The sequence below is a fragment of the Elephantulus edwardii genome, unplaced genomic scaffold (genome assembly GCF_000299155.1).
Source record: "Elephantulus edwardii isolate Elephantulus edwardi_28Jun2011 unplaced genomic scaffold, EleEdw1.0 scaffold00017, whole genome shotgun sequence".
NCBI lineage: Eukaryota > Metazoa > Chordata > Mammalia > Macroscelidea > Macroscelididae > Elephantulus > Elephantulus edwardii.
The window spans coordinates 6,285-23,334 of NW_006399767.1; the positions used below are offsets into that span (position 1 = coordinate 6,285).

At 40.7% G+C, this 17,050-nt stretch overlaps 1 protein-coding gene across 1 annotated transcript in view; it reads right to left on the reverse strand.

The window, feature by feature from the left end:
* Positions 1 to 5,466: 5,466 nt before the first annotated feature.
* LOC102877195 (ribosomal RNA processing protein 1 homolog B-like) overlaps positions 5,467 to 17,050 on the reverse strand; it is a 41,556-nt gene continuing 29,972 nt past the window's right edge. The window contains exon 2 of the mRNA XM_006882111.1: positions 5,467 to 7,135. Coding sequence (XP_006882173.1) covers positions 5,467 to 7,135 — 1,669 coding nt within the window. The remainder of the gene's footprint in view (positions 7,136 to 17,050) is intronic.

Below are 17,050 nucleotides of genomic sequence, written 5' to 3' on the forward strand. Positions count from 1 at the left end.
CATCAAGAAGACAAAGGTTCTCACTGCTAGGCCAGTTGGCAGCACTATGATAGAGGGAGAAAAGACTGAACAATTTCAGCTTGCTTGGGTCTACAATCAACACTTTTGGCAACAGCAGTCAGGAAATCAAAAGATGAATTACACTGGAAAAATAATGCTGTCGGGGACCTATCCAGAGTACTGATGAGCAGCAAAGTCAGTCTAGAGACTAAAGTGAACCTGGTCCAGTCCATGATCTTCACAATTACTTGCTATGCCTCAGAGAGCTGGACAATGCCTAAAGATGATAAAAGAATTGATGTCTTTGATTTGTGATGCTGGAGAAGGATATTAAATATATCATGAACCATCAAGAGAACAGGTCTGGGGGTGAAGGAAATGGAAAAGATCTGATGTGAAAAACAGTGTATTTGAACTTTGTAAATGTATCAGTATATTGATAATAATTTAAAAAGAGCAGGTCCATCTTGGAGAGAGTTAAACCAAGTTTCTCCTTGGAGACAAGGGTTTTTAAGCTCCATCTCACATACTTTGGGCATGTTGCCAGGAGAAACCAGTCTTTGGAGAAGGACATCATGCTTGGAAGGGTGGAGGGACAGCATATAGGAAAGGAAGACCCTAGATGAGATGGATTAACACAGTAACTGGGGTAATGGGTGCAGGTATGTTGGAGACAGTGAGACTGGCTCAGGAGAAGGCAGGCTTCAGAGTTGTTGTACCTATGCCACTATGAGTCATAGGTGACTCAATGACACATAACAATAACAACATTGGTTTGCTAAAAAGTTTGTATACTTTGTGTGTTTCACACTGTGTTTCATAAAACAATTTGCATTCATTATATTTTATGCCCACCATTACCCTATCTTTCCAGATCTCCATCAGATCTTTCCCATTTTCATTACCTCTCCCCTCCATTCACCCACCAATTTGTGCAATCTTATGTTTCCCCCCTGCTCATCCTATCCCCTTTGCTCTCACCTCTCCATTTTGGATCTTCATACACATTTTATTAGTTATCTTTCTACTTCTACAATAATGGCCTTATCCGGTATTTTCCTTATAAGACTGAGTTACTTCACTCAGTATGATGCTCTCCAGTCTATGCCATGTTATGTAGTAATTTTCAAAACTGTTGCTCTTGAGTGCTGTGTAGTATTTCCATCATATGAATGTGCCACAATTTCTCAACCCATTCTATTATGGCTGGATATTTGGACAGTTTTAATGTTCCTACAATTATGAATAATGCTGCTATGAACATTGTGGTACAAATCTCCATTTGTGTCTCAGTTCTAATTTCCTCAGGGGTATTCCAAGCTGGATCATACGGAATTTCTCTATGTTCGGCTTTTTGAGACAATGCCAAATTGTTCTTCAGAATGTTTGAACTATTTTACAATCCCACCAACAGTGTATGAGAATTCCCATCCTATCTTTCCACATCCTCTCCAATACTTATGGCTTCCTGTACTATTAAACTTTGCCAGTGCTACTGGGGTGAAATGGTACTCATTATGGTTTTGATTTCTATCTCTTTTATTGCCAGTGATTTTGAGCATTTCTTCATGTGTCTGTTGGCCATCTGAATGTCTTCCTTTGTGAAAAGCCTTTCTTTCCATGTCTTTTTCCTCACTTTGTAACTGTGTTATCAGTCTTTTTCTTGTGGAGGTCCTGTAGGATTCTGTAAACTTTTGTTATGAGGCCCTTTTCTGAGAGGGAATTGCTAAACATTTTTTCCCAATCAGTAGGTTTTCTTTTCACCTTTTTGGGAAAAGGTGTTGATGCTCACAGGATTTAATCTTTATAAGGCCCCATTCATCAATTCTATCCTTTCCTTGTTGTGTATTTATGGCTGTATTTGTCAGCTTTTTATACCATAGAGTAGGCCTTCTAAGCTTGGTCCCAATTTGTCTCTTTATGATCTTTATGGTTTTGGACTCTGCTCCTATGTCTCTGATCCATCTTGAGTTGATTTTTGTGTATGGCGAGAGGTGTAATTCCTGCTTCAGCTTTCTGCAATAAGTGGGCCAGTTTTGTCAGCACCATTTGTTGAAGAGGTTGTTATTTCCCCATTTGATGGGTTTTGTTTCCTTCTCAAATATCAGCTGTCCATAGATAGATGGATTAATTTCTGGGTTCTTGATTCTATTCCATTGATTTATGTGCCTGTCATTTTACCAACACCATACTGTTTTGGTTATTACAGCTGTGTAGTAGATGTTGAGATCAGGATAACGTTTCATTCTTGTTTTTCAGAAGTGTTTGCTTATTTGGGGTCTCTTTCTTCTCCAAATAAACTTTCTAGCCCTTTGAAAATGGAATTCGGTATCTGTATTGGGGGTGCGCTGAATATGTGATTGCTTTTGGTAGGATTGTCATTTTCATGATATTGAGTCTTCCTATCCATGAACAGAAAACATTTTTTCCATTTCTTTAGGTATTTTATTGTTTCTCACAGAAGCATTTTGCAGTTTTCTTTGTAAAGGTCTTTTGTGTCTCTAGTTAGTTGTGTCTTAGTTTGTGGTTGGCTATTGTAAATAGCACTGGTTTCTTATTTTCCTTCTCTGTGTTCTTTTTGTTACTATAGAGGAGTCCCACTGACTTTTGTATATTGATCTTGTATCCTACCACTCCAATAAATTAGTCTACTAGCTCAAACCATTTTTGTTGTTGTTGTTGAGTACTTAGGGTTTTCTGTGTACACTATCATATGATCTGCATAGTAGCAAAAGTTTCATTATCACTTTGCCTATCTGGATGCCTTTTATTTCTTTTTTCTGCCATATTGCCCTAGCAAGTACTTCCAATAGGATATTGAATAGGTGACTTTGGGCATCCTTGTCTGGTCTCTGTTTGCAAGGAAAATGCTTTTAGTCTTTCTCCATTGAGAATTATATTGGCTCTTAGTTTATGTATATCCTTTCACTAAGTTGAAGAAATTCTCTTCTATTACTATTTTGCTGAATACTTTAATCAGAAAGTGATGTTAGATTTTGTCAAAGGCCTTTTCTGCACCAATGACTAGGATCATTGTTCTTATTTGCTTTGTTAATGTGATGAATTATGTTGATTTTTTCCTTATGTTGAACCATACTTGCATACCTGTTATGAATCCCACTTGGTTATGAAGAATTATTATTTCTGATGTGCTGTTTGTTTTTATTGGCCAGGATTCTGTAAAAGATTATTGCATCAATATTCATGGGAGATATTGATCTGTTGTTTTCTTTTTTTGGTAATATCTCTGCCTGGTTTTGAAATTAGGCTTTTGTTTCCTTCATAGAATGACTCTGGGAGTGCTCCTTCTTTTTCTATTTTTTGAAATAATCTATTTCTTCTATAACTAAATCGTGCTAGCAGGCTGTTATTTAGTTTCCACATGGTTTTGTAAGCTTTACTCTTGTTAATTTCTAGTTTTATGATATTGTGGTCTAAGAACACATTTTGTATTATTTCAGTGTTTTTAATTTGTTGAGACTTGCTTTGTGTCCTAATATATTAACAATTTCAGCTGCTTTGGTCCACAATCAACACTCTTGGCACTGGCAGTCAGGAAATCAAAATATTAATTGCTTTGGAAAAATCTGCTGTCAGGGACCTTTCCAGAGTGCTAAATAGCAATGATGTCAGTTTAGAGACTAAGATGCACCTCATTCAGGCCATGGTCTTCACAATTACTTGGTATGTATCAGAGAGCTGACAGTGTGACTAAGGCTGACAGAAGAAGAATTGGTGCCTTTGAGTTGTTGTGCTGGAGAAGAGTATTGAATATACCATGGACTGCTAAGAGAATAAGTAGGTTTATCCTAGAGAGGTTGAAACCAGGCTGCTCCTTGGAGGCAAGGGTTTAGAAGCTCTGTCTCACATATTTTGGGAATATGGCCACGAGGGATCAGTCCCTGGGGAATAACATCATGTTTGGAAGAATAGAGGGACAGCACAGGAGAGCAAGACCCTGGATAAGACGGATTGACACAATAACTGAGGTAATGGTGTAGGTGCGTTGGAGACAGTGAGACTGACTCAGGATAGAGAGGAGTTCAGAGCTATTGTACATAAAGTCAGTATGAGACACAAGTGACTCAATGGCACATAAAAACACATTAGATACCCGATTTAAATAAGTTTAACTTCATATTAGTCAATGCCAGGATATAGTCTTTGAATGTTATTACTTTGAATTATGCAATAATATCTAACATTCCCAAACTGTGTTTTGAATGTTTGATTATAATTGGGGAGGAAAGATCACAGTTTCTTTAAAATAAAGTCTTTACTGAAAAGAAAAGCAACACAGCATATCACCTAACTCTTATGCTTAAAAGACATTCAGGTTTTCACCTGTGTGGCTTAAAGTGTAGAGAATTATTGAAGAGTGGTTTTACCCTTGTTGTTATTATATGCTATTGAGTCAGAACCGACTCATGGATGACCCTTCAGCAAGTTTTCAGAAGCCTGGGAGGAGCAGCTGGTGGATTTGAACCTCATACCTTTGAGTTGACCTCACAACTCCTTACCTCCTAAGCCTGTTCTCCTCCTTAACCTGGAAACCCCCTCTCCAGACGTTCTTATGTCTGGTTTCATCTCACTGTTCAAGTCTCACTCAGTGTGAAGGCACTTTTGCAGGATAGCCTTCTCTGCACTCCTACCATAAAGTACTTTTCTGCCCCCCCAGCACACTCTATCCATCTTCTGTGTTTCCCCTTCTGTCATATTTGTTAATATTTTAAAAAACTTTATGTCCTTTCTTGCTTATTTATTATTTCTTCCCCTCAAAGTCTCAAAACTCATTGCCTCAGAGTCAGAAATGACTCATAGCTGACTCTGCCTGGGTTTTGAAGGCTGTAAAGTACACAGGAAGAGATTGCCCATCTTTCTCTTGTAGAACCATTGGTGGATTTGAATCATCAGAGGTGTGATCTTTGAAATGATAGAGTACAGCTCACTACAAACTATGTTTACATTTCAAAAGAAAAGAATCCTGCCTGTTGTGTTTATTTCTGTACCAGACACAATAGATGCTTAATAATTATTGAGTAAATAAACAAGTTTCCTGTAATGTTGTAGCATTTTGTAACCTCCACTTTGATGATTTCTTGGCCTTCTTGTGTATCTTTCTTTTTTTTTTTTTTTTACTGGCATTGATTTATTGAAAGTTATGGATCACTGTGCTCTCCTGAGCTCCATTCATAGGGAGCAGTCTGGTCTCGAGTCCCAAGTTCAGAGTAACCAGAGATGTACCACGCACTGGAATCTCAGAGCTTAGGCTCAAGCAGTTTTGAGCTGCCCTTCCCTGTTGGTTGGGGTTTGAGGGTGACAGGGGCCAGCTTAGTCAGGAACTTTCACATAAAGTTCATGGGAAATTATAAAACAATAAAAAAAGGATCCACATTTTAAAAGGTATAATTTACAACACATTCTGTACAAAAGCAGTCTTTAAAAAACAAGAGTGCTGATGTTAGATCAGAAGAAATCCATGGCAGTTGGTCTTTTCTTTGGAGGAGGGGTGGACATCACTTTCTTGGGCGCCACAGGAGTGCTGCAGGGAGAGCTTGTGGGTGTCTTCAGGATGCCATGGAGGGGCCGCAGCTCAGGGTTGAAGGCTACTCGGAATGGGCCTGTGGGACTTACTAGGATACTCTTGTCTGTTTTCCTGAATTCTGCTGTCATGTTTCTGTTCAGCCCAAAGGTGACCTTCTTGGAGCTGGATGGGATCTTATTTAACTGGACGGTGGGGCTCATAAAGGAGATGGAGCCAGTGCTTCTAGCTTTTCTGAAAAACAAAGGCTTTGGTGTGAAGGGGGTGTCAAACTTCACAAAATCATTTTCTGCCTTCACCTTCTGCTTCTTCTTCAAAGGGCTGAATGCTTCACCATTACCCAGTGCATGAATATGATTGACTTCCATGTCCAAAGCCCCATTGTGCTCCACCAGGTGTGGCATCTCCTTCTCTCTCTTCCTCTTCCGTAAGACAGTGGCCTTTGGGTTAGGGAGGTCATAAAGGTCACACACATCAAGGCTGCCAGGTGTCCCTTTCTTTTTCCTCTTCTTTAGTCTCTGGGTTAGGGGGCAGTGGGTTTCCTTTCTCTCCTTGGGGTTGGTCTGAAGGCTTTCCTTCCCTGATGGAGACCAGGCCAGAACAGACAGGCTGTTGCCGTTGACTGGCAGGGCTCCGAGTTTCCGCTTCTTCTTCATAACCTGGAAGCCACCTTCTGAGGGACTGTGAGTGGAAGGTTCCTGAGCGTGGTCACTGCTGGGGCCACTTTGAACTGTGTCCTTTGGAGGTGGCACCACTAATCCTGGTACCTTCTGCCGGACCCTTAGAATCTTCTTCTTGGGCCGTTTCTTTTTGTTGCATGTCAGCATGGTTGGCGCATGCACCAAGCCACCCTGCTTCACGGTGCTGGAAGCTTCCGCCTCTGTCTCAGCCACACTTAGAACCTTCTGGGTTTTCCTCTTCTTTCCCTTTGGTTCATTGCTTTCGTTCTGGTTGGAGGACATGGCTTTGTCCCCTGAGCTCAAATTTTCAGGCTGGAGACGATTCTTCTTTTTCTTTTTCCTTTTCCTCTTCTGAGTACTGCCTCCACTCTCTTCCTCTACATGTAAAGATTTGTTTCCTTTCTCCTTTCCCAAATGGGTTTGCACTGAAGGCTTATTCCCCTTTTTCTTATTCTGTCCTTGACTGTTGGGTTGCTCATCTTCACCAGCAGAAATGTTCTCATCAAAATCGAACCGGGATAAAGTGCCTTCAGAAAAATCTTGGAACTTTTTGATTAGTTTAGAGAGACATTTCTGGTTGAAGGGAGGGATATTTTTCCTGCTGGTTATTTCCAGCAGTCGATTAGCTTTATGGTCAAACTGCAGCAGCGACCCAGGGTCTTCACAGGTGCCACAGCTGTTTTTCTCACCGGCATCAGTGATGCTATCTTTTCTTGAGTGATGTTTGCCTAGGGCTGTCTTCTTTTTGTTTGCTTTTCTTGATGTCACCTCCTTCTCAGAGATTTCTTCTTTAGAAAGCTCAGGGTCACACACTTTGGTTCTCTGCTTTTCCACCATCTTGTTAGGTACAAAAGAAGACTGATCCACAATGACTTCAAAAACACGCCTAGCTATTGCCTGGACCAATGCTTGGCTGAAAAGGGAAACACAACAGAGAGGACAAGATTAAGACAAGTAATATAAGGGAAGTGTGGCACGAGGTGGGCGGGGCGTAGCACGCAAGCGCCACACGCAAGCGCCACACGCAAAAGACGGGAGATTTCTTGTGTATCTTTCTTTATTATTCTTTCCTATTTTTTTCTGATTTCATGGGTTCAGAGGAATAAATATAAAATGGAGGACTTTCCATCACTCCTTTATATTGTTGCTGTTGTGTCAAGTCAGAACCAACTCACAACTGACCCTTCAGCACATTTTCATAGGCAGTGTAATTGCATGAGGGGAGATTCCCATCTTTCTCCCGCAGAGCAGCTGGTGGATTCAAACTGCATGCCTTTGGTACAGCAGAGTAGCTCTTTACCACGAGGCCACCAGAGCTTCCCTTCATCCTTTTGTACACTTTCTACACTTCATTCCAGACTTACCTTTAAGCATATACTGGGCAACAAGAAGGGAACTCTAGTGACACAGTGTAGGGGTGCTGGACTGTTAACCTAGCTTTAGTGTTATGTCTTTCTCTTTATATTTCTTTCCTATTCCTCCTGACTTTGTGAGTCCATTGAATTCTGTCCACCATGGATGAACCTGCTGATTTTTGAAATACCAGTGCCCTAGCTTCCAGTATCTTAGCAACAAACAAAACACCACAGTCTGAAGAACTGAAAGGCAGGTGGTGGCCTGAAAGAATAAAAAGGTACTACTTGCCAATAATTATATGTGCTCAGGTTTCCAGAGGAGATGATTCATTGATTTTATTTTAAATTATATTCAGTATTAGATGCCAGCAGAGCAACAACATCCTCAAAGAGCTCACAGTCAAACATAGAAGGCCAAACTGCCTCATTCTGACTCACAGTGCCCCATCAGACAGAGTAGAAATGCCCCCTAAGGTTTTGAGGACTGTAAATGTGTAGGGAAGCAGATGGCCACATTGTTCTCCTGTGGAGAAACTGGTGGAATTGAACCTTAACCTTTTGTTTGGCAGCTGAACTTTTTAACCATAGAGTCACCAGGACTCTAAGTGTGTAGGAGGTGGACATGTGTGAAAAGCTCAATAATTGAGGTATGAATTAGGTACAGATCAAGATGCTCTTTGATATCTGAATCAGAAAATTATGCAAAAGGTAGGTACTATTGGGATTGGTGCTGGAAGCAAGAGGAGCTAGAATAGCTCTTTACCAGGTAACCAATCAGAAAAAAAACACTGAAACAGATAGCTTTGTAGATTGTGGGGAAAATCTCTACTTCTCTTGCCACCAGTAATTATTCATTCAACCAGCCAATTAAAATAACATTAACTTGGTTTCCTAACTTAAAAGTTCTCATAATCTAATAAGAAAACTAAGACGCAGACACTAGACACCCCACTCTAGAAGCAGATTGCCTGGGCTTAGTCCTCTGCTCTCCCACTGCACTAACCTATCTCAACTAGGGCAGCAATTGCACTTTGCTAAGCCTTTGCTTAGATAGTAATTGCTCTCACAGTGCCTTGTATATAGTAAATGTTTAATACCATATGGCGTTATTATTTTATTTTTAATAAACTGTTTAGGGTGTTGAGATTGTAGAAGAGGCACTAGATCCAGTGTCAATGGTGATCATAATTTTTTTTTAAAAATTAAAATTTATTTTTATTTTAGGGAGGTCTGGTGGCCTAGTGACAAGAAACTGTGCTGCAATCTGAAGGTACACAGTTCAAGGCCATCTGCTGCTCCACGGGAGAGGGATGGGCATTCTCCTCCAGTGAGAGTAACTGCTTCTGAAAACCCACTGGAGGGTCAGCTAGGGCTTGGTTCCAATTCTATGGTACTTAACAACAATATTTATATTTTATGTTAGGTTGTGTACAAAGTTTTTATATATTGTGTTTCATTTCTATACATTGTGTTTCACATATTTCTTCATTATCATTGTGTTTCATACATCATTCCTGTACATTGTGTCTTATAAAATTAACCACCACTGATCTATATCCACTATTACTCCAACTTTTCAGGTTCCCATCAAATCTTCCCTAATTCCTTCACTCCCTTCTCTGCCCACCACACTGAGAGACCTCATGGATCCTACCCCCACCCCCAGTTCCCCTTCCCTCTCCCTTTTCCCTTTGAACTTTGTACACATCTTACTAGATATCCTTCTATTTCTACAATAATGCCCTTTGGGCAATATTTGTCCTTATGATACTGAGTTAGTTCATTCATCATAATGGTCTCCAGCCTCTCTTATGTTTTAAAGTATTTTTCGCTATCACTTCTTCTAAGTGTTGCATAGTATTCCATTGTGTCAATGTACCACAGTTGCTCAACCTGTTCATTTGTTGATGGACATCTGAGCTGTTTCTATTTTCTTGTTATTGTGAATGACACTGCTATAAATATTAGTGTACAAATCTCCATTTGTGTCTCTATTTTCCTCAGGGTGTTATTAAGATCCCGGTGACGATATAATTGTGACTATATTATTTCATATGCATTTTATTATTTCTTAATCAGCTCCTTTATTTGTTTTCTTCATTATTCACAGTTTGAATTTTTTTTGTATGTTGATGAAGGTATTACATAACTTCTCTCAGGTTAATTACTTCACCTAAGTTTTATATTAGTTGAGGGGTTTAACTCAGTTTCTGAAGAGATTTCCTTATGCTTGGAAAAGGAAGACCAAGACCTCGAAGACTGACTACTAGGTAGGAGATAGGACTAAGTGAAAATGCTGAATTTAAGCTTTGGAAGGAGGAGACACGCTGTCACACAGCAGATGCCCCAACTCAAATGCTTATAGATTCTGACTTGTTAGGGAATGAATTTAATAATAGTCTGATTTCTCACTAACTGACTTAGCTAATGATATGAAATACAAGTTTCTTTATTTTTCTTTTTTTCTAAACTTGGAGATCCATATTTTTATGAGAAATCTCCTAGCATCTGAATATTACCCCCTCCCACTGCCATTGGCAACTCAACAGCGTATAACAGCAACTGCCTTCAAATTGGTATGAGCCCTAGCCACCCACCCTCTAGGACAGTAGAACTGCCACAAAGGTTTGTTGGGTCCTGCACCATTCTGAGAGAATTGAGAAACAAATCCAAGCCTCGAGTTGCAATACTGAAGGATTCTATGGGTAAAATCTTAAATTATCCAATATTGCATCTAAAGAACACAGAATAATACATAGAATCACTATTGTTGTTGTAGCCTGTGACCCTTAGCAACCATATGTACAATAGTTTCAAACCCTGCCCGGTCCTGAGGCAGTCTCACTGACTCAGACACACCTAATCCCATTGCCCCAGTTACTGTATCAATCTATCTCATCTGAGGTCTTCCTTTATTGCATTGTCCCTCCGCCCTTCCAAGAATGATGTCCTGCAAGGACTGGTCCCTCTTGGCCATGTGCCCTAAGTATGTGAGACAGAGTTTCAAAATCCTTGCCTCCAAGGAGAAACTTGGTTTCACTCTCTCTAGGATAGACCTATTTGTTCTCTTGGAAGTTCATGGCCTGTTCAATACTCTTTTCCAGAACCACAACTCAGAGCCATCAATTCTTCTTCTGTCATCCTTAGCCATTGTCCAGCTCTCTGAATGCATAGCATATAATTATAAAGACCATGGCAAGGATATGTTGTTGTTGTTGTTATGTGCCGTCAAGTCGTTTGCGACTCATAGCAACCCTATGTACAACAGCCCTAAACCGTGCTCTATCCTGTGCCAATCTCATTGCCTCTGACACACCCATCCCGAGTACCCCAGTCACTGAATCAATCCACCTCATAGAGGGTCTTCCCCTCCTGCGCTGTCCCTCTACTCTACCCAGCATGATGTCCCTCTCTAAAGACCTGTCTCTCCTTACAACATGTCCAAAGTATGTCAGACGAAGCCCCAGAATCCTTGCCTCCAAGGAGCAGCCTGGTTTAATCCTCTCTAGGCTGAATCTGTTTGTTTTCTTGGCAGTCCATGGTACATTCAATACTCTTCTCCAGCACCACAGCTCAAAGGCGTCAATTCTCCTTCTATCCTCCCTAGTCATTGTCCAACTCTGATGCATAAAAAGTGATTGCAAAAACCATGGCCTGTATCAGGCTGACCTTAGTCTCCAGAGAGACACTGTTGCTCTTGAGTATTTTGGAGAGGTCCCTAACCACAGACTTTCCCATCGCAATACGTTTTTTGATTTCCTGGCTACTGGTGCCAAGAGTGTTGACTGTGGACCCGAGCAAACTGAAGCTGTGAACAATCTCAATCTCTTCGCCATCCATCCCGATGTTACCGATTGGCCCAGTGGTGAGAATTTTTGTCTTGACATTGAGCCTCAGTCCATATTGAAGGCTGCAGTTTTTGACCCTCTGCAGTAAGTGCATGAGGTCCTCCCTCAGTTTCAGCGAGCAGGGTTGTGTCATCTGCATAACGCAGATTGTTGATAGATCGTCCACCAATCCTAACGCCACGCCTCTCCTCATAGAGCCCCGCCTCTCGGATAATCTGCTCTGCATACAGGTTGAAAAGGTATGGAGACAGGACACATCCCTGACGTACACCCTTCCCAATTTTGAACCATTCAGTGTTGCCCTGCTCTGTTCTGACTCCTGCCTCTTGGTCCAAGTATAGGTTTCGCATTAGCACGATTAAATGTTCTGGGATTCCCATTCTTCTCAGAGTCAGCCACAGTTTGTTATGATCCACGCAGTCAAATGCCTTTGCATAATCAATGAAACACAGATAGACATTCTTCTGGTATTCTCTGCTTTCAGCTAAGATCCATCTAACATCAGCTACAATATCCCTAGTACCACGACCCCTTCTAAACCCAGCCTGGACTTCTGGCAGTTCTCTGCTGATGTACTGTTTCAGTCGTTTTTGGATAATCTTCAGTAGAATCTTGCTTGCATGTGAAATCAATGATATTGTTCTGTAGTTTATGGCAAAGATATAAAAAAAAATTGGTTGACATGGAAGCATTTCAGAAAATTTGATCAAGAACCAATGGTGATGAAGGAAGAAGTCCAAGCTAAACTGAAGGCACAGGGCAAAAAAAAAAATCAAGCCCCCCCAAACTTATAGAATATGAATTGACATGTTTCAACAAACAGATGCAGCCAGACATGCTTACTAGTCTATGCCAAGAAATTTGCAAGACCTGGCCAACTGACTAAAAGAGATCAATATTTGTCCCCATTTCCCAAAACAGTGAGCTAACAGACTACCAAAATTATCAAACAATATCATATTAATTTCACATACAAGTATAATCTTATTGAAGCTTATTTAAAAACAACTAGAATTAGTGTTTTGGCAGGGAGCTGCAAGAAATTCAAGCTGGATTAGAAGAGATTGTGGAACAAGGGATATCAATGTTGATGTCAGATAATCTTTGGCTGAAAGCAGAGAATACCAGAAAGGTGTTTATTTGTGTTTTATTGACTATATAAAGGTATTTGGCTGTGCAGATTATAACAAATTACAAATAACATTGAGAAGAATGTGAATCCCAGAACATTAATTGTGCTCATGAGAAACCTATACATAGACCAACAGGCTTTTGCTTGAGTAGAATAAGTGAACACTACATAGTTTAAAATCAGAAGTGTGCATCTGGGTTGTATCCTTTCTCCATATCTATTCAATCTATATGCTGAACAAATCATTTGTGAAGCTGGACTATATGAAGAATTAGACATAAGAATTGGAGGAAGAGTCAACACCACCTTGTGTTAAACAAATGATACAACCTTGCTTGCAGAAATTGAAAAGGACTTGAAACACTTGCTGCAGAAGATCAAGGACTACATCCTTCAGTATGGTTTACATCTCAAGATCAGGAAAACAGAAATTCTTACCACTGGACCAATCAATAGGGGGAATATTATGAAAGTTGCAGAACAGTTTGAAATTGTCAATTATTTTATATTACTTGGATCCACAATCAACATCCATAGTTACAGCAATCAAGAAACCAAAAGAGGTGTTGCATTGGGGAAATCTGCTCTTAAGGACCTCTTCAAAGTTCTAAAGAGTAAGGATGTTAGTTTAAAGACTAAGGTGCACCTGGTACAAGCCATGATCTTTTCCACTACTTCATACTGAAGAAGACCTGAAGCACCTGCTGCAAAAGGTCAAGGATTGAAGCCTTCAATATGGACTGAAGCTTAACATCAAGAAGACAAAGATTCTAACCCCTGGGCCAATTGGCAGTACCATGATAGATGGAGAAGAAATTGAGGTTTTTAGCAGACTCACTTTGCTCAGACCCACAATCAACACTCTTAATAGCAGCAGTCATGAAATCAAAAGATGAATTTCATTGGGAACATCTTCTGTCATGGACCTTTCCAAATTGCTAAAGAGCAATGATGTCAGTCTGCATACAAAGGTGTGCCTAATCCAGGCCATGGTCTTCTCAATTACTTGTTAGGCTTCAAAGAGTTGAATAGTAACTAAGGATGACCAAAGAAGAATAGATAGTTGTGATGCTGGAGAAGAGTCTTGAACATACCATGGACTGCCACGAAAACAAGTTGGTCTGTCCTGGAGAGGGTGAAACCAAGTCTATCCTTGGAAGCTAGGATTTTTTTTTTAATTTTTTATTTTATTATTTTTGTGTGAGTGTACCATCAAATCAGATCTGACTGGTACAGGAGGAGATTGTCCTTCCTTCCCCGGCAGAGCATCTGGTGGATTCGAACAGTGAGCCTCTGGGATTGTAGTTGCAGCTCCTTACCACTAGGCCACCAGAGCTCCCCGGAAGCTAGGATTTTTAAGCTCCGCCTCACTTACTTTGGTCACGTGGCCAGGAGAGACCAGTCCTTGGAGAAGAACATCATACTCAGAAAGGTGGACAGACAGTGCAAGAGAGGAAGACCCCAGATGAAATGGATTCATACAGTGACTGGGACAATGGGAGTTTGTGTGTCAGAATTAGTAAAACAGCTCAGGACAGGGAAGGGTTCAGAGCTTGTACATAGGGTTGCTATGCATCACAGGTGACTCAACCAATAACATTCTATGACAGGTTTGGAAGCAGGAGTGGCATCCACTTCCTAAACAACATGCCTCTGGAAACTATGAACCTTGATAAATGTCGATGGTTGTAGAGGGGATTCAATCCTTTTGTTCATAGGGTCGCTATGAGTTGTGCTCCACTCGAAGGCAATCAAGAACAACAATGTCCTATGCTTAGATCCTGGACCTAAAGCAGGGATTGGCACTCAGAAGACAACTGTTTTGACACCACCCAGGTCTTGCTTGATCCCTGGACCTAAAGCAGGGATTGGCACAAAGACAACGGACATTTAGATCCTACCCATCCTTTTATGGAACATCGACATGGCAGCAAAGACGCAGCCAAGCCATTGTCATGACCTTAATACCCTCATCTCAGACAATACTCCACTGCGCCAACCATGTGCCTCAGCCAGAAGCCTCTAGCACTCACCCAGAATACCATCCTCCCACATTACCATACAACTCAGCTGGGCTGTGTACTATATTCATATGTCTGATCTGCTGTTAGAGGTACAGCACTCATCTGTCAGTTTGTTGTATTTTGGGAATGATTTTAATGTTGCTAAGTACTTTATAGGGAGCACTCATGGCCTAGTGGCAAGAAGCTGCACTGAAATACTGAAGGCATGTGGTTCGAATCCACCAGATGCTCCATGGAAGGATGGGCAATCTCTTCCCATGAGATTAACTGCCTCTGAAAAGCCTCAAGAGTGTCAGCTACAGGTTGGTTCTGACTCTACTGTACACAACAACAACAAAAAAGCACTTTATAGTTTCTATGAATATGTTGTTGTTGTTGTTATGTGGCGTTTAGTCCCTTGCGACTCATAGCGACCCTATGTACAACAGTTGTAAACTCTGCTTTGTCCTGTGCCAATCGCACTGTCGCTGACACTCCCATCCTGATTACCCCAGTTGCTGGATCAATCCACCTCATAGAGGGACTTTGCCTCCTGCACTGTCCCTCCACCTTCCCAAGCATGATGTCCTTTTCGAAGGACCAGTCTCTCCTTACAACATGTCCAAAGTATAGTTCAGTGAATATGCTTGATTATTTATCATTTGTTTTTATTAATGTAGCACTTGTCTATCAGTTTGCTGTACTAGAGTAACTGGCGTATTGTTGTGATTCTGCAAGCTATGCCACCAGTGTGTCAAATGCAAGATTAGTCACCAACAGTGGACAGATTTCAGCAGTGTTTCTAGATTAAGACAGACTAGGATGCAAGCTTGGCCATCCATTTCTGAAACAGCAGACCTTTGAATACCTTATAAACAACAAAGGAACACAGGTAGCTATAGTATTAGATGTAGAGCCAAACTGGAAGTTAATAAAAATGAGGAGAAACAGCTGTAAACATCCTTTAATAATTGGAGCCTGGGATGTATGAAACATGAACATAGAAAAAAAATAGAGTTTGTAAAAATTAAATAGAACACATGAAGAGTGACATTCTAGGTGTTAATGAGATGAGATGGACTGGCATTGGTCACTTTTTAAAAATAGTTTTTTTTCATTTTATGCTGGTTTTCTCAACAAAGTTCCTATGCATTGTTTTTCACAATGGATATTTCCCGTTTTCCTTACCCACTCCTCCCTCTACCTATCAAATTGTGCAGCCCTATGAATACCCCCCTCCTCCATCCTCACCCCTCTGCTCTCACCCCCTCCCTTAGAACCTCATACATGCTTTACTAGTTATTTACTTTTACAATAATGGTCTTATATATACTATTTGTACTTATGGGACTGAGTTAGTTCACTTAGCATAATTCTCTCCAGTCCTTCCCAAGTTAGGTAGTGATTTACAAAATCATTGCTACTACATGCTGCGTAGTATTCCATTGTGTGAATGTACCATAATGTCTCAATCCATTCTATTGTGGTTGGATATTTGGGCCATTTCCATGTTCTTGTGATGGTGAATAACACTGCTATGAACATTGGTGTCAAATCTCCATTTGTCCCACAGTTCTCATTTTCTTGGGTTGTATTCCAAGCAGTGGAACAGTTGGGTCATACGGAATTTCTATGTTCAGTTTTTGGAGGAAATGGCAAGCTGTCTTCCAGAGTGGCGATACCACTGTACAATTCCACCAGCAATGTATAAGAGTTCCTATCTCTTTATTTTCTCTCCTACATTTGTTACTTGCTGTCCTGTTAAGCACTGACTGGTCACTTTTAATCAGAAAAATCACATGACCTACTATATTGACAATGAAAAAAAGAGAAGAATGGAGTTGCATTCATAGTTAAAAAGACAATTTTAAATTCTATCCTGAAGTACAATGTTGTGAGTAATCTTATATTATCCATACACATACAAGGAAGACCTGTTAATACAATAGTTGTTGTTGTTGTTAAGTGCCACTGAGTCTAGCACAACTCATAGCAACCTTATGAACAAAAGACCTAAACTTGTTCCATAATTATTATTGTTTCTCTAAGTCTGTAGAGTTCCCAGAGGCATTTTGTTTAAGAAGTGGAGGTCACTCCTGCTACCAAACCTATCTTAAACTGGGAGCTCCACCAAACACTGTCCACCATGGTACCTGTTATGGCATTTGACACACCAGTGGCACAGCCTTCAGTATCATGGCAACCCCAAGCTACCTAAGTATAGCACACAATTAACACCAGGCCCAAGGGACTGTGGTCCTCAGGCCTAACCTACTTTTAAATACCCCGACCCACACCCCAGGCCCTCATTGGCTCTAAACAAGAAGCTTCCAGTCCACAGCTCCTTGGTAGCTAAATCTGGTAATCCCAATCAGCTCACACACAGTTGTGAACCAAATAAAAACAACCAAACAGCCCCTACCCAACCTTCAACCAAAACAAGAAAGACCCACTTCTTATGATCCAAATGGCTTCACACATGAACCTTTA